The sequence below is a fragment of the Anas acuta genome, chromosome 3 (assembly GCF_963932015.1).
Source record: "Anas acuta chromosome 3, bAnaAcu1.1, whole genome shotgun sequence".
NCBI classification, from domain to species: Eukaryota; Metazoa; Chordata; class Aves; order Anseriformes; family Anatidae; genus Anas; species Anas acuta.
The window spans coordinates 55428159-55446573 of record NC_088981.1 but is presented as its reverse complement, the minus strand read 5'-3'; the positions used below and the strand labels follow the sequence as shown (position 1 = coordinate 55446573).

The window sequence follows — 18415 nt, the reverse complement described above, 5'->3', positions numbered from 1 at the left end:
AAATAAGTCTGAAGTGTTCCTACTGAGTTCTCTGGCGTCTCCACTAGCTGTAAATGAGGAGGTAGACCTACATATTGGTCAGTCTACAGTGGTAGACAATATGGCAGTAGTCCATATTTTTCAATACTTTGGGGACCATATAATAGTTTTCTTTTGTCATGGCTCACAGGTGGCACACCGGCACTATGAATAACTGAAATCCATGACTTTTTTTTTTCTTTTTACTACTGTTACAGATAAAGAACATGCCACTCTATAGTCATCACTGCGGCATCACCAAATGCCATACTTTCAGTTATCACTGAAAATGCACAAAAAAAACCACCCTAAATACAGCCGCAGGACAGATTTTTCTAATTACACAGCATTTTATGTACCTGAAGGTCCTTTACAGCTAGGCTGCAAGGAAAATAAAATATTTTCATGGTGATTTAACATAATAGGCTTTTAAATAAATTACCAACAATCTATGTCTTCTGAGGGCAACCAAGCTATTAGGGGTCCTCTACCAGCTCCCTAGGCTTACCTAGAATAATAGCGACTTTGTTTCAAGTTACACAGCTCCTGCTTGGAGAGTTGTTGTATGCAAATAGCTGAAAAACATTACCAAAAGCAAAAGGGAGACAAAGAGCCGCTGTTAGAGGGAGGATGTATCTAATCATAAAGTACACGACCTTATCACTCCCTGCCATGCCTCTGTGATTCATCGCCTGAATGCCCAGCTCCTGAGCAAACCTTGCAGCCCTCCCGGGGCAGTGCCACCATGGAGGCCCCAGGGCAGGCAGCGGGTAGGCAAGGAGCAGAAAGCAGGGGAGAACGACACAGCAGGCCTCCCTTCAACCTGCCTCCAAATCTGTTACTGGTATCCTGTCAGTTAAACCCTGCTGCCATGCAAGCAGATGGTATGGTTTGAAGTGGCCTGACTGGGAAGGTTCATGATTAAATACTCCCAGAGATATCAGTAGCAACCACAAGACGAGCTTGGTGAAGGCCCTGCTGATGGGTGGTGACATCCCTGCTCCTGACTGAGGCATTTGCCACCACCTGCAGGTGCCGTCACAACCACAGAGCTGACCTCCCAACCAGCCTCCGTCCACACTGGGGGAGGATTTGGTTTCAAAACAGAAATCTAACACTCTCACATGGAATTTTAAAACACACACATGGAGGGTGCTCCCTGAAACTGAAAATAAGGCTAGCGCAAAGAAATAGTTGCCAGAAAGGTGCCTAGCCAAAACCTGGGACACCAGGGTGCTGGCCTGGAGAACATGACCAAACAGCAGACTCCATAGCTGGAAGCAGCTCAGAGTTAGGACACTGCTATAAGTTAATTAGCTTTCCCACCCACTTCAGCCAGCACCCTGGCAGCTTGGTACATTTGGGTTCATGTACTTGTTAAGCACCTTGCTGGGGGTGAGTCTGGGCTGGTGTCTCTGCAGCACCTCCCAACACCCAGACCTGCCCAACGCTTGCTTTAGGACTGCCTGCGTTTTGATGTGGGATATGGAGGTTACCAGCTAATTTAGCAGTTTAACAGGCATCCTGGAATTACATGTACCGCACAGTACTTCTCACCCCACGCTGGCATGCTGGTAGCCCAACTCTGAATGTATTGCACACTGAAAATTGCTGGGTGTGCCAGAAACATGGGATTGGGCCACTGCAAATATAACTGCTGAGAGCACCCACTGCCTTAAAAAGTTCCCCTGAGGAGTGGGGGTCTTTGCTATTTCTTCCCCAATAACTAACAGTGCAAAACTGTCAAATTCATGATCTTCCTTGGAGGTAGTTAATTAAGGACCAGCTCAGTCAGGATCCCTTGTATTTCAATGATAAATTGCAAGGCAAAAAATGTATCGGCTATTGTAGCTACACTGTGGCACCAGTTTGCAACGCTCACACAGATTTTATGTCCTGTTTTCACTAGGCTGCTTAGGTAAAACGTTATATATATATATTTTTCACACCCTCTAAGGTGTTCTGAACCATGAAGCATCCTGTTACAGGAGCAACACACACCTGGCGGCATTAGCACTAGGTATGAAATGCAGTCTGATAGAAATTCTTCACTCTTAGTGAAGATTTTTTTCTGCTTTTTGTTGGGAACATTCATATATTGCTTGGTGGTTTTACAGTTTCCCTGCTCCCTTAACTTATATTTACACAAACAAGATTGATGGATTCCGTGTCATGTTTACAGAAATACTTGATAATGCACAAGCCTGCAAGGGACTAATAGAACTGCCTCTGTTCCTCTGCTTTGCTGCTACTTAAATGAGTAGGCAACAAAAATAATAGAAACAAATTCACAGGTACTACAAGTTTAAAAAAAAAAAAAAAAACACAGATCATGCCATTTACTGTAACTTCAGAGCAGCAGTGCTATGTTGTCCCCTACAGGGTACTTGTTGTTTCTTTCTCTGTGCCTGTAAAGATTCTTACACAGATCCAAATACTGCCCTTTTTAGCTACCTGCAGATGAAACAGCACAAGCTGCAGATCCCGTACCTGGTAGGATTTTTATTCTGCTGCATGCCATGGGGCCAGCTTCTGCCTTGCTGCTAGGAGGCATTGCCAGCAGCCACAGTGCCCACGGGACAGGCTCCCACCCACCGGCTGACCGCAATGGGCTGACCGCAACACCAACACCATGCCCGTGGCTCACCTGTGCCTTTCCCACCGTGGTGGTGCTTGCCCCTGCTCCAGGTGGAGGTGACAGCTCTCTTCTGCCAGCACTGCAGACCACAGCCCAGCCTGCTTCCCTTTCCCCCCGGATGACTACAGGGCCGCCTGCCCTGCTCGGGGCCGAGCTCCTGCGGGTAGCAGCAGCCAGCTGGGCTCGAGCACGGTTACCAACCTCGTATTTCCAAAACGGCGGCACGGTCCCCGTGCAGTGCCACCCCCACAGGCACAAGCCCGGCCTCAAGGGAGAGCTCATTAGCGTGGGCAAGGCGCCACGGGCCGCGGTTACACAAAGTCCGGTTGCAGAGATAACGGGGCTATACATAGCTATACTAGGAACAGCAATCTCTGCCGGGAGAGCCTGAGCATACCACCAGCTCCTTGGCCAATCAGCCGTAGAGCAAAACTTTTTAAAAATTGGTTTGCTAACAACCAGATCCTTATCAGGGCAGCCTTCCTGCATCTTCTCCAACCTCTGCTGTCAAGTGACATGGTGGTACCTGAATCCTTCAGCGGCTCAGAAGGCGTCTGCAGTGCTACACGTGTGTGCTGTGAGCACGGAGGCAAACCATTCCTCTTACAACACCCATTGCTTGCAACGATGCGCGGCGAGAAGTGACTGTCTGGCCCAGCAGCGCTCCAGATCTGCTGTGCTGTTTTGCAGCATTAAAACTAGCTCCCGTGCACGGAGGGAACAAAGATCAGTGTACACAGCACTCCAAATCCAAGTCTAATTACAGTCATAAGATTTGCATAGCAAACAACAGTAATTTACCCCAAAGTAAAACTGCACTGCTCCATTACCCTCGTGCGGCTTTCATGTAGAGGAACGCCACATAAATACCTTATTGAAATCTTCTAACAAATATTGCATTTGCAATATGCAATTCTTGATTCTTCTTACATAAAAGTATGTGAGGTTTCCCTGCTCCGTGGTCTGTTTTGAGGCACCCATTGCTGGACAAGCTTGAAAAGCTTGTTCCAGAATATTATTTATTTGGCAAAAATTCAAAGTACTCAATTAGCAAACACTTAATCCCAAGTTATTTTCCCATTATTGTGGACCACTGCCACACATTTCCTCTGTAAAAAAAATAAAAACTTTATGAAAGAAGCCTTGCATGTCCTAAGTTTGATGTAGAAAGTGCATTTACAAGGGAGCTGATTATTTATCTTAACTGATAAATAATTCATCCAGTTTATGTTATACTAAAGTAGAACTCCAGTTACAATTACCAGAACTCAGAATATAAGAATTTTATTAAAAAGTTTACCTTCTAATATTTTGTCCTGCTAAATTTTCTACTGACTTTCAGTCTTTAGCTGTAATAACTGATCTCTAGTCCAGCATGAAAATAGGTGAACTTTTCTTCAATTTCTCTTTTTTGTATCACTTCTATCTCATAAAAGAAAACCTTGTGTTAGCAGACAGATGCAAGTGATCAGCTACGCAAAAGAAAAAAAAAAAAAAGGGTCAGGAAACCACAGTCGGGGCTGACTTTGCAATCATAACCGCTCACCTGAGCAAAGACTGCAGACTTGCACATTCATACACATGTGAATTTGTATTATTTGGGAAATTCAGTGGAGGAGCAGTCCTGATCTCTTGCAGAGATGAGCAGCACTGTGAGCATGAGGGCCTCTGCCTTTTTTTAGGGCCCCTACTCCCCAGGGAAGGGAACGGTGGGTGGCTGGCTTGCAAACATCCCAGCAATTGTCCTTAACATTAAGCACATTTATAGTAACATGACCTCATTCTACGAAAATGTAAAACTTAAAAAACGAGTTACTATATTTGGAGATGGAAATAAAACAGAAACGTGCCTTACTGCCGCCCCAGGCCTCAGGTCGGACTGGTAAGCTGTGCCTGCTCCCTGGCACCAGGACCAGCAGCGCTGCAGGTGAGCCCAGGCCTCAGCACCGATACGTGTCTGGAGAGATGTCTTCCCTCCCATCGCCCTTGTCACGCCCCTGTGCCCCTGCCTGTGAAGGAAGACAACTCATATGGAGTGCACACCCTCCATGTACCCCAACAGTGGTGATCAGCCCAGGCTCCCACTCCTGCCTTACCAAGGTATGACCCTGTCCCGCGCGGTTGTTGTGATGAAAGGATGGCTTGAGAAAGGAGCCAGGGGGGCTGAGCACCTCTCTGGCTGTAAGAAAACCTTCCAGTGCAAAGCACGCATGGCATCTTCCTGACAGACATGAGTGCAAGCACGTAAACTTTTCAGAACTCCAAAACTATGTGTTATACAAACACATAAATGATAACAGTGACTGTGATTCATTCCTAGTTCCTAAGAGGGAGTAACCGTAATGACAGTCGAGAACATCTGGGAGCAGTAAGGTTTTTGTCTGGTGATGATGCAGTACTACCACCAGCATGGTCAGGAAGAATTCACCCAGCCTCCCGTAAAAAGCCCGCTTCCCACTGACCCCTGCGAAGCTTTCTACTCTGGTCCTTCCGTCAAGCAAATCTTAGGAGAAAAATAATTGTAGAAGATTCAAGGAGCACAACTGGGCTGTGATATTCACAACGAGACTGCACACAGCAGCTTCGGCAGGGTCTCATGACGGCTGCGCAGCAGCAGGATACCTGTGCTCTGCTGTATATTACAAACTTCATGGGGAGGAGAAACTGAAAGGTACCTTCACTGTTTGAATGCCTGAAAGGGCAGTGCCTTGCAGGACTTTCCTGTAAACTCAGAGAAAAGAAAAAATAAACAGCAGGGAAAGCATGCCGGAGTGTTTATCGAGTTTAACTTCACTCTCCAGTCTGAACAACAAGCTTATCAAAGTTCTTGTTAGCTTCACTCATCTAAAATGACTTCAGATCAAAGCACTGGTTGATTGAAAGCTAAGTTTAAAAAAAAACAAAAACACACACACTTTTTTCTGGTTAGTCTCAGGACTAAAATGTATGTGTCACATTTCTGGTACACCACATTGGTTTGGTTGCTATCAGAATCCATATATTGAATGTACAGTTCAAATGAAGTCACTTCCTGTACTTTACATGTAATAGTTTCTAATCAGCGTGAACAAAGAGACTTCTCTCATTGCTGAAAGCTGAATGCATTTCAAACAATCAAATTGAAAAATGCAGTTCGATTTTTGATTTTTTTTTCCTTCTCTCTTCCCTCCACTGGCTTGGCATAAAGTCATATAAAATTGGATCCAGAAACAGAGAAGGTGGTTAACAGCAAATTCACAGAAACAACTGGCTTTTTTTTTCTTTTTTTTCCTTTTTTTTTTTTTTTTTTTTTTACAAGAAACAGCCTCAGCCCGTGCAGCGTGCTCCCACAAAATGCCAAGCAAAGGCTCCCTGCTGCAGTCCGCCCATCTCCCCCATATCAGCCAGCAGCAGCCGCTGCTGGTGCAGGCAGCGGCCCCTGGCTGCACCACCTCCCTGCTTTAGGTCTTTGCCAGCACCACCCAAACCACACTGCTTCAGTACTGCAGACAGCAGAAATAAAATCCCTCCATCCACAGAAACACAGGCAACCATCAAGAGAAGTCACAGCCAAACTGCTCGTAAGCACCCAGTGGCTCTGGGGGCACATTTTGGACCCCCTGCTCTATGCCCCTCACAGCAGAGGTTTCACCACCCACAGCAGAAGTGGCTTTAATTGGTCTCGAGCACTTTTCTTTGAGGGAGATTTTTGGCAGGCTGGTTGATTTATTTTAGTGTGAGATCATTTAGCGGATAATGCTAATGCTACTGTTGTAATTTAACAGAGACACCAGAAATTTCTATGATTATTTGTTTTATTCTAACAAACAACAACAAAAAAGCATGCATGTCTTCTTGTATGTATGTACGCATGTATAAATACACATGCACACAACCACACACACTGTATCAAGAGCATGAATGCGGCCAACAACTTTATTCACGGCTGGTCAACACCACGGTTTCAGTTCTGATAAATGAAGTGTAGAGATTCTAATGACTAATGCCTCGTATTAATCTGTTGAAATATTTCCAACACTTGCAACACTCCCTTAAAAGGGAACCTTAGACTGGGTCTCTCTCTCCTTTATGTGGAAACACATTGTCATGAAACTTTCCATTGAACTTGGTTGTTACTGGCCACCAAGTTCAGATGTTGCCCGGAGGAGAATGACAGATGGCTTGCTCACATAATCTGTCTCTCCTGGGAGTAAGAATGAAGCAGGTAGACGCAGGTATTTCCTGCAGAAGGAAATACGTGCTTGCTGTGGGACATAATGAGGGCATCAATGTTCCTGGTGGTGTTCAAAGAAAGGTTAGACCTGGTGCTTAGGGACATGGTTTAGTGGGTGACATTGGTGGCAGGGGGATGGTTGGACCAGCTGATCTTGGAGGTCTTTTCCAACCTTAGTGATTCTATGAAGAGTTGCATGACAAAGAAGCTCTACTCATCCTGCAGCTGGAGCACCTGGAGTCTTTAGGGACAGTTTTAACTAAATGAAGCAAGGCACAGCTAGTGGGAATAAAATCAGTCTTAAGACCATGGGACCCAGTTCTGCAGGCAGAAGGCCATATGCTTAGCTCTTCTGCTGTGTGACTGGCCACATTAGGAATAAAGGAAGTTGATGTGGAGAAGTGAATACATGGACACATAGGACAAGTTGTGGCATTGAGACCTTGGAGGGCCAAACCTGAAATAATACTCACTACCTGCACTACATTTAAGAGAAACAGTGTGGATAAAACAGTGGAACCAGTTAATTTTCTCATTCCAAACCTCCTTTGGGAGGTTTCTAATTCATCCAAAAGAACAAATTCTGTTTTGAGCTCATGAATCCTGAAAAACATTTAGAATACTGAAATATAGGTACCTTCTTTAAAAGTTTTGTTATTATAAATGAAGGGTCACTAACTGCTTAGCAGAACATCCTTAACCCTTACTCTGCATCACCTGAATAACAGAGGACATAGCAAACAATTTCTGTTACGGCATGAAGCACCTTAATTTTCTGATTTCCAGAATGCAGAGGATGCTTCAATCCCCATTTTTGGGGAATTAAGTCAGTAGGAGACTCTCAAACCTAGCTTTTATGGTCCCATTATTTTCCTCTTCTAAGGCATGATGTGATTTCTTTAAGAAGTATAGACATTGGGAAGCTCTGCCTCTGAACAAACACAAGACTCTATTGCTGTGAAAAGAACATTCACACATACAACTGTCGTATCTGTGTTTCCGTTTACTTGTTATCTTTTCCTGAGATCTAACACAAACTTATTTTTTTCTACCCTGAAGATTTTCAATAAGAACTAAAGGATAATTATCTAATGTCTCGAGTGATGCTGTACTAAAGAAATTATATCCATCTGAGCTTCTTTAATAGGCTGATTAGGAAAAGGTTTTTAAAAATAGCATCAAATAGACTGGGCAGCAGTATATTTTCCTTACAATAATTCTTCTCAGGCATAAGGACAACCTTGAATCTATTTCTCTGAAATATAGAATTACAGAACACACAATTAGAGTATTATTGGAGAATTACATTTAAAAGTTTCAAAAATTTGTGAGTTTAGAAATGATTACAGATTTTTTTCTGCAGATGAAGCACTCTAAACTCAGATTACAATGTATCTCCATAAAGCCCTACTTATCCTCCTGTTGACAGTCGTCTTAGTTTGTGACCAAATAAAACCCAAGCACTCTATCTACAATTGTTTCTGATTAATTTCTATTTTCTTTAAACTACTTCTAAAAATCAAAAAAATATATATAAAAACAACAGTGTCTATTACTGGAATCTAAGAAGCAATCTGGCAAAGCAAAATTGCCAGCAATTCATTTTTGTATTTTGCTAACTCAAAGAACAAGATCAACAGGTGTTAAAGGCATTATCTCGGGGGAAATGCACCATTCCTCAGATATGTATTCACATAACCCTAACATTTAACATCCATATGTACTTGGAGCTGTATATGGTCACATACTCCACGATGTATTCAGTATACCTTATTCTATTGGTTGGACATAAATTATTTTATATGCCTTGTACTTCAACGTTGCCAATAGATCACAGCAATATTAATATTTCACAAAGATCCCTGAAGTTAGAAGAGGTGAAGATACAACTGTCTTGCCAAAACATCCTCATGCAGTTTCCTTCACACATCTGGCTAAACGCTTTCCAGTCAATTATGTTAGGCATAAGTGGTTCTTCCCTGCCTTATCACCCAATTAACCAAACACAAATGCTAACTTCTGTGTCATATGTGAATGTACTTTCTTTCCCTTATACTCACGAAAAAAAGCTGTGATCAACTAAGCTTTCCAAGACCGTGCTTCTTTTTTATTTACACCATTACAACTACCCAGAAACCAAAACCCTCACTGGCCAATATTTTTATAACATATCTAGATTATGTTATTAAACCAACCAACAAATGTATCTGCTTTCTAATTTAAATGTTAAGCTTTAAATTAGTTTTAGCTCTAAATTTTAGTGCCTTCCAATGCCTTCCAACTACGAATACACTTACATGAGGTCCAAAAAAAAAAAAAAGAAACATTTGTATAACAATAATTGCTATTAGGCAGCTCACAGATATAAATATCATATAAATATCAGGATGCTTCACATCAATGTTTTTTATATCTTTTTCAAAATCGTAAATGAATTTGCTTTTTTGCTTTTTCCTCTGAAAATCTTGGAAGTTTAAAAGCAGAACCCACATGCAAAAATGCTGATGGCTTACAGTTAAACTACATGTTTTCCTTTTCAGGATCAGCAAAAGGATTCTAAAGAAAGCATGTTTGTATATGCAGCCTCGATGCTTCCAAGGAAAACAGATAAGTTATCTGCTGCAGAGAAGAGCAAAATGAGACAAAAATAGTAAGATTAGTAGCTTAAAGTCACTTCAGGGAAAAATGCCATACTGAGGAACACAAGCAACTGCAATAAAACACGAAACTTTCCAAGCACTCCCACTGAAATTATGGGATTACCCAAAAGTTTTCATAGAACAGCACACACAGAGATGCTTTGAATCAGGTTTACAACACAAAAACAGCAATTCCTGCTGCCCTGCAAGAACAAGGCTGCGTGATAGTCAGTACTCCACCCGAAGCTTACCCACAAATGAAGAGATGACATTTCTTAACTTTATTCCTGCAGTCAGAACTTGTCCACACCTGAATGTTGTAGCTACATGAGCTCAGAAACTTTCTTCTTCAGTCACTGCAGAAACTAATATAGAAACTCTGGTGATCTGTTCTCTTGTTTTCAGTAGAAAATTTACATATGAATTACACACCAAATTCCTTTGGTCTGATAAACTGTTCTGGACTTGCATGAAGCAAATACTGCTTCTTCATTACCATCCTCCTCTTGCTATTCTTTGTTGTCTTTATGAAAAACCCATATCCCTAAAATCAGCAAACATAAAGGTAAATCCATCTCTTGCCTTCCAGTCGACGCACAGAAACGGAGGTTTGGAAATACGCACTTACATTTCAAGGGATTTTAGGTTCCCAGATTTTCTGCCAGACAGGGCCACTGGTTACTCAGCTGCTGTGTGCATAAGTGTTAACACAGTGATTTGTACTGGTCAAGAAATCATCTGATGCAATTCAGTTGATTCTCAGACACATAAAGCTCTGTATATAATAGCCTACATAAAAGACTGATGTTAAGGACCCGACTGCAAGACTCAAATACCAAGTTATTTCCTATTACTTTTCATATTCATTAACCACTGTTAATTAAAGAATAAGTGAACATAACACAAAGGCTAAAAACAGCACAAGAGTCACTAAGGTGTTTCCCATGACACAACACAATGCAAACACTGTTTTTGCACTCAAGAATACAAATGCAAATATTTCATAATCATACTACGCGTAGGAATTCAAAACAGCCCTTACCTTAATTTAAATTGCACTTTTAGTAGAAAGTCACACTATTCTAGTAGAAGGTGGCAGGAAACATGCCATCTTCCTTCAGCACAGTTTTCCAAATGCCCCTGCGTTCAACTAAGTCTAGCTCTGCTCTGTTTTGTTTTCACAAGAGGACCCATTCAGCACCATGTGCTCCTTTTCAGCTGTCAATAAACAGAGGCAGTGAATTCCCCAGAGCTTCACAAAGCTAGTTAGGCATAGCCATTCATTTCTCCAGGAAAACAGGGCATTGATTTCAGCAAATTCCCAGGGAGCAGCAACAACAAAGGGATCAAAGACCCACCTCCTTTCCTGCATGGCTCTCAGAGAAGCAGCGACAGGTTTCCTGAAGACAGGGCTGGAGCCCCAGCGACCACCGCATGCTCCATTCACACTCATCGCCTTCCTACACTCCCGGGACAGCCCCAGCGCCAACCGTGACAAACCCCTACATTCAGGCAGCATAATGTACTGCACGCTAGTTCATCCAAGGATAAAAAGAAAAACAAGCTCCAAGGGAAGTCCGCTACTTCCCTGACTGGTCGAGCCTCAATAGCTGCCAGACATTTTATAAACTCCCCTCTCCTTTTTGCCCCTAGCTTCTCCATCTGAAATGAAGAAACATTCACTATCTCCAATTTGTCGTGATGAAACTTCATTGGGATGCTGGCTTTTCTGGATTATTTCCATGGGCTTGAAGAGATAGCTACTGGAATTTCAGGCCTGGCAGCCCTTGCATTGTGTAGCCTTGACATTTTCCATGTGTAATTTGCCCCCACCTGCAGTATTTTTTTCTCTAGGAATCTAAGGGGGGTTGTTCTGGTTTTATATTTTATTAGGTTTTGTATTTTTATTTATACACGTAGTCTTCATTAAAGTGATCTGGAACAAGATTTCTAGTCCTAGAATTTGACCTTGTATTGAACCACGTATTGGTGACAGACTGCGGTTAAGCTTAGGGACCAGTTGTTAAGGCTACATGCCTACTGCTACCAGCAGAGACTGCTTCCTGGTGCCGAGACCACCTGGCACATGGTCCACATGTCTAAACACCTCTCTCTGCCTTCGCTTTCTGCCACAAACAGGTTGGTTACGTCCAAATTCCTTACGTGGAGCAGAGCCTGGCAGACGTTATCCCCAAAATACACCTTGGTGTTGCATCTTACCATAATTACTAAGCTCATGGCCTGACTCTGTGCTATCTATGTAAAAAAAAGCAGGCATAAAAATCTAGAGTCAATTGACATCTGTACATATGTCCTATGTTTCTCTTTAGCATTCTTCTGTGTACTGACATTTTTCCAAGGCACTACCTGGCTGCCACAAATCCCACATGTGTATGTTTTTCCACCAGCTGGAACCTGGAAAGTCCCCTGAGCACTGCTATTCACACACCTTTGAATGACACAAGTGTCTGTCCTAATAGCATGACCGAGTGTCAACTGGCCCTCGCTCCTACGGAAAGCAAGGGACTTAGATTAGAACAACCCAGGGCCTGGTCAAGCCACATCGTGAATATTTCCAGCATGGGAAATTCAACTATTTCCCTGGGCAGTCTATTCTAATGTTTAATTGACCCCATGGCTAAGAATTTTTTTCTTATATCCAGAGGCAATATATGTATTCCCTGAAGCAACTTGTGGCTGCTGCCTCTTGTACCACCATGGTGCATTCTCATGGAGAGTGCTTCCACCTTCTTCTCCATAACTGATGTTTTTATACTGTGGACAAGATCAGCTCCCCCAGGCTTTCACTTCTCCAGTGATCTCAAACCACTGATCATTACGGAAAGCAGGAGAGCAGTGCTGACACTGAGCTGAAGAGGAAAAAAAAGAAATTGCTAGAGCATAAGTTAGCTGAAACGGATGAACTAGCTTATACGACCAAGCAGAGTTGACGAGTCTTAAGCAAATCTGACCAGGACTACTGCACAAGTCCCCCTACCCTACCCTCTCTCCTGTCTTTAACATTACACTCCTGCTGTCTGCCTGTTGTATATAATACAGTCAGGCATATTACTTTCCTTATCCATCTTTTTTAGAGCTCTCTGTATCTAACAGAACCTAAGTACAATCCAGAATTGCCAGCTGGCAAACAAAGTTTAAAAATTCACTTTCTCAAATAACTTGATCTTGAACTATATATATTGCCTCTGCAAACAGGTGCTATCTGCCAGTCAGCTGCTGATGCTTTTATATTTATTAATTGATTACAATTGATTGAAGTTATTGACAAAAAAATATATAATTTTCCTTGTTCCTTCAAGGAAGGATTGAAGACTGATAAAATGGGTTTCCAAAATCCCCCTTCTCTTATACTGTACAGCACGCAGTTGGGCAACACTTGGAGGCAATGTTTAAAAAATGGCAGCTGAGCACTGGAGAGACTCCAAAAGAACGTATTTAGATAGAGCAATAAGCATAGAAAACGTGTTTAATGCTGCAGATAAGCTGTAGTGAGAGTGCAAGTATCAAGGAGACCTGAGAAATAGCTTTTTTGCAGTAGTTATGATGCCTGCATATTATTTACTGTTGAAGAAGAAAAATGGGTAAGAGTGATGTGAGTGAGATTTGGATGACATGGAAAGTGACATGGAAAATGATGCCTTGGAAACACAAGAGTTAAATTCACAAAGCGATTAAAACTTCCCAAGCATATCACTTGGTAGTAATCCCAGATGGCATTTGTGCCAATGATAGATAAAACATTTAAAATAGAATTGTGATTTTTAAAGCCTCAATGAATCAGTCTGTTCTTATACAGGGGACAGATTTTTACAATTTTACTCACATTAAGTCATGCCTTACTCCAAGAATAATCCCATTGATTATGATGGCAATACTGTTCCACAGATGTCTCAGAACAAACGCATATGTAAAAGCAGACTTCATACTTAAGATAAAAGACATCTACCATGAGCACATCTGGGAATTTGATATAAACATATGGTACAAAAAAATTACTGCGGGATGAGAGAAATGTACTTACATAGCAGGTCTGTGGACATGTTTACAGATCAGGCAAAGGAAACCTATGTAAAATAAATGAAAAAGAAAGATCAGTTTTATGAACTAGTGCCATTCATATTCAAATCTCATGCTAGTTATCATATCCATAGTTTTTTGGTTCTTTAGGAAATGTGGAGAACATATCCAGGGAAATCTAGCAAGGAATAATTAAAATTAGAGGAGGAAAAGGGTAAATCCATCTATTAACTCGAGAACAAATGAGTCCATTTCACAATGTGAATTGACGACATTAAAGTAATGCAAAGTAATTAAGTCAGCACAATTCACTACATCCCACTTCCTCATTGATATTTATTATAAAAACAGAATTTTCACTTGCTGCATATTTTACCCCACTGCATGACATCTTATGTTTAAGCCTGCTATTTCTGGTATTCATCTTAAGAGTCCTCACTGCAGCAAAGTCAAAGGGAGCATTAACTACACATAGGATAAGGCATTTTGTTTGCACTCTTGAAAGACTTCTGTAGACTTCCAGCTTCCTGCTGAACTGTTCATCGGGTTCCCTTCTCATTCATCCACTGTTTTTTTTTTTGCCTGAAATTTTACTATAGGCAGAGTTTACCGTAAGAGCAGAGTGCTTTTCTGTAACTGTCTGCAGTCTCAAACACTGTGGGATCTCAATGCGTGGATGAGACTGCTTGGAGCAACAGAAATAATAAAGCAAGTAATAATAAGTAATAATAATAATACTTTCACAAGTAACAGTAAAAATTTCATCAGCATATACCTTTTTGCCTTGCCCTGCACAAGTGTTGAAAATTTCAGGCAGGGACTTAAGGTGTGTGCACATGATTTAGGGTGAAAACAAGGGTATTTTGTTGCTGACTGTAATTGGCCAAAACTACCATGATTTTTAGTCAGATACTTCCAAATGAATTGAAACTAGTTGGGAGAACTGAGGGAAGAGGTGCCTGGAAGAAGTCAATAGAGATGGCAGGAAAAACGCACAGCAAGGAAGAATGAGGAAGTGAGGAGGAAATGGACGCAAGGGGAGTAGAGAAGTGGTGAGATAGGAAGAAGACAGAGCATGATGATGAAGTAGAGAGGAGTCAGAGGTCTGCTGATGAGAATACGCCAAGAAAGAAGCTGTGATCCAGCTATCTGCTGGATGATGACATTATCAAATTAGCAACAGGTGAACATACATATCCTCATCTGTGAGTGTTCACAGGCCAACCCCAAACCATGACACACAAAGCTAGTAAATCAGACTTGCTGTTTTACCATGTCTCTCACCACAACATAACCCACCATGGATTTAAATTGTCAATCGTAGCATAAAGGGCGATACGTAAAGAAAATACATTTTATAGATGCTCCACACTGGAATTTGGAAGAGTTCTGACTTTGAAATATGAACAGCTGCCTAGACTTCGCTTCCCACATGCTTAAACATGTCTTTCAAGCCTATGCTGCCTTCACCAAATAGATGACAAGTACATATTTTGCATTTTAAAGGGGTGGGTGTGAAGGGTAGTTGATGGGTATATTGCAGTCTTTATTCTTGAAAATTCAGATTTTTCAACACAAAACCAAAAAGATTCCTCCCACCTTTGGGCAGCATACATTCCCTAACATCAAAGGGATAAAACTGACGGGGAGCAGATCATCAGAGACCTTCAGCAGGGAAGACATTACAAGGAAAGATGCTTCAGTTGCTCGCACACAAGCATCCAGTGCCCTTTGAGATGTGCTAGGATACCTGAAGCATCCACACGAGGCTGATAGATATCATACTGGTTACGCAGGAAAATGAGTCCCTTCTGGGCCAGGAGCTCGAAGCCAGGCAGGATTGCCCAGGGCAGCTCAGACAGCACTCACTGGAAGCTTATGTTTAAGCAAATGAATCAAGTCCTACAGTATTGCTGTTTCTCATTTTACATGATGCCACGTTGAGAACAGCCAGGCTGCTAGTGCACCATTTCTGAGATCAAGCAGACTGAGGACAGGGCATGAAACAGAAGTGCCTGCACATCAACTTCTCTTCTGTAACCTCTGTCTTCTGCCAAAACAGCTGTCTCCAGTGAATACAGAGCTTGGTACAAACTTGCTTTCGTCTCAGACTAGGACTGTGTGCAGACATGAGAGAGAAGCAGTACAGGGGCCTGGATGCTCAAAGGACGTGAACAAGTCCTCCTTCCCAGATGAAAACAGTAATGCTGTGAGCAGGGTTTCTATTCCCGATTTCCACCAACCAGAAAATACTTTAATTCTGAAAAACAAAACAAAACAAAACTACTCTGCAGTTGGACTCCACTCTGACTGAGTGAGGCCCTTGTCTGTGGTATTAATTTCCATTAATTTAGGTCTTGCAGAAGGAACAGTGGCCTTTAATGGCACCCATATGTGACCATACACATGCCAACCTTTCTCATCCCCAAACACAGCAGACTACATTATCGCTATCAAAGCAGTGCCATCAACTAATAAAGATTTCATTCCCCTACTGAATTATGAGGCAAAATGATTTAATTTTGCTGGCATTCCTTTTGCAGGGCAATTGCCTGGCAAACCATCACAAAACAAGAAGCTATCCCCTTCCATACAGTGTGAGTCAGCAGTTTACCTTCATCCTCCCACATCTGGTCTGCCAACAGTCTCTTGCCAGGAAAAAGCCCAGCCTCGATCCATCCTCTCCCTGCCCCTCACATGCTTGCCACCCAGCCATACTCTAGTGACACTCATAGGATGTGGCCAAAGGTACAAGACTGCTGCGGAAGATTCAGCCCAGGCAATGAGGGCACTATGAAGAAGATAACCATAAATCACCAAAGTGTGTTTCTACATAGGCTCCAAAAGCCTGAGCAACTTCCTCTATTCTCCCGTGTACGGTGCTCTGGTGAGCAAGCATTAACAGCAGCAACCCCACAGTGCCCAAGTCCCTCACTTGGGGAGGGCGTAGAGAGTGCAAACCAAGAGCAAACACCTCCTGAGGGCATCCCAGTCCCAGCAACCCAAGCCACTTGCAGGGCAGTAGAGCAGTGGGTGCACCTGCTCCTCTTCCAGCAGCCGGTCATGTTATCTCTGCTGGTGTGAAGATAAGTACAGCAAGGTGTATTTGCAGAGGCAAGGGAGTGTAACCAGAACTAAAAGCTCCTTCATAAGCTGTGCCAGCCCTTCCCTGCAGTTACTCTCAACACGGACCCAGAAGCTCCTGTCCCAGCCACAGAGAACAGCCACCAAAATCCTGCTCCTGCTTCAAGGCCAGTCCTCTGGTGCACGAGGGCACCTCTTGCCCGCTGTATTGCCCCTTGTCCCAGGGGGCTGCAGCACATGCAGAATGGCACATGCACAACCACGGCAGCCACTTCTGCTGTGCCAGCTAGGCACAGTGCCTGGTGGTTTCTGGCCACGTTGGCTACCCGTCAATCTAAACTTGGGTGGTTGGCCTCTGGCCACCTTGGCCTCAGTTTGACATTCCTGTTGGCCAGTCTTCTGTGGTTTTACTCCTTGTACACCACATTGGCCTGTACATGAGTGCTGCAGGTATATCAGCCAAACTTGCTATGATGCCCACACAACCAAAAGTTGACTGTGGTTGCCCTTAAATACTGTCTTTTTTCATCAGTGGATGGGCAGAAGAGGAGGAGGAACAGAGAGGGGAATGTTTCCCATACCTGGAAACTGCAGCCATGAGAATTAATTTGAGGCAAAGCATTCTGAGGTTCTTGAGGGCTTTCATGTACCAGGAAATCGGCTTATGAATTTAAGATGAGTAGGACTTGATGGTATGATAGATGGTTAGCAACGTTTACAGAGAGCAAAGCACAGACTACAGGCATATTGGATGAGGGAAAGTTCAATGCCTTGTGGTGGTGAACATGGGTTATGCACTGGTAAGAGGAATGCAAGGTGCATTTGGTTCTGCCTACTGAGGAGAAAGACATGTTGTATATTGGTACATTGGTATATGAGCCAGGCAGGATTTCAGGTTTTGTTTTTCTTAGGTTTTCTACTATTGCCAAAAATTTACAGAATATGCATAGCGTATTTTGCAAGTCACTGCAGTGGGTACTCTGCAAGCATGTGTGATTTGGGGTGGGTGTACACTGTGGCAGTTTCCCCACTGGGAAAAGGAGCACCCGTTCCCCTGTTTGTTCTGGTACAGAGGATGCAGGAGAAATTAAATCAGCCAGCCAGTTCCCAGGTATGGTCTATGAGGCCCTGCATGGGGATCAGGGCCCCTGCTGCACCAGAAGGAAGGTGAGATCCACAAGAAAATGGACAGCAAGGCAAACCAGCCCCCACAGGACCTCTGGTGCTGTTCACAGATAAGACATGTGAGGGCTGCCTATAGTGGCCTTGAAAACTGTTGCAGGAAGCACGGCCGAAAGCACGACAGACACCAGTAGAGTCAGATCATGCTCCATTTTATTGCCCGAATAGCCTAACTTTTATAGTGAACTTAACAGGGGCGGACAGTGTTTCACACAAGATTTTTGGTCAAAAGCACTCAGACAAACAACTACAAGAAAACAACCCCACCTGCAAGAAAACAACCCCCTCGTGATTAGCAGCCATATAGACCTTGTCCTTGAAGCCAGCTACTGGCAACAATATTTTTCTGAATTTTTCAATTGGGCGATGTGGGAACACTGTCATGGGAACTTCTCATAGTTGCCCTGGTAGCTTGGTTTGCTCAGCTACAGCAAGCCATGGGATTTTTGCTATTTCAAAAAATCCCTCATCAGAAAACTACCTTGCATACCAGTGGTTGAGAATTGACAGCTCAGCTCAGCAAAAGGGGGAACAGAAGTTCCCCTTTCTAGTCCTGTGCCTGAAAAATACGATGGTGGCACCTGGTTAAGGTTTCTGAGTGCA

At 43.0% G+C, this 18415-nt stretch overlaps 1 protein-coding gene across 3 annotated transcripts in view; it reads right to left on the bottom strand.

The window, feature by feature from the left end:
- Positions 1–18415, bottom strand: part of PLAGL1 (PLAG1 like zinc finger 1) — a 46305-nt gene that overhangs the window by 13730 nt on the left and 14160 nt on the right. For 2 of the 3 annotated variants that reach the window (XM_068677226.1, XM_068677227.1), the window contains exon 2: positions 13551–13593. In XM_068677226.1, the coding sequence (XP_068533327.1) occupies positions 13551–13569 (19 nt within the window). In that variant the 5' untranslated portion in view covers positions 13570–13593. Of the gene's footprint in view, positions 1–2665; positions 2844–13550; positions 13594–18415 lie in introns of those variants that run through there. The other variant, XM_068677228.1, reaches the window with a different exon arrangement.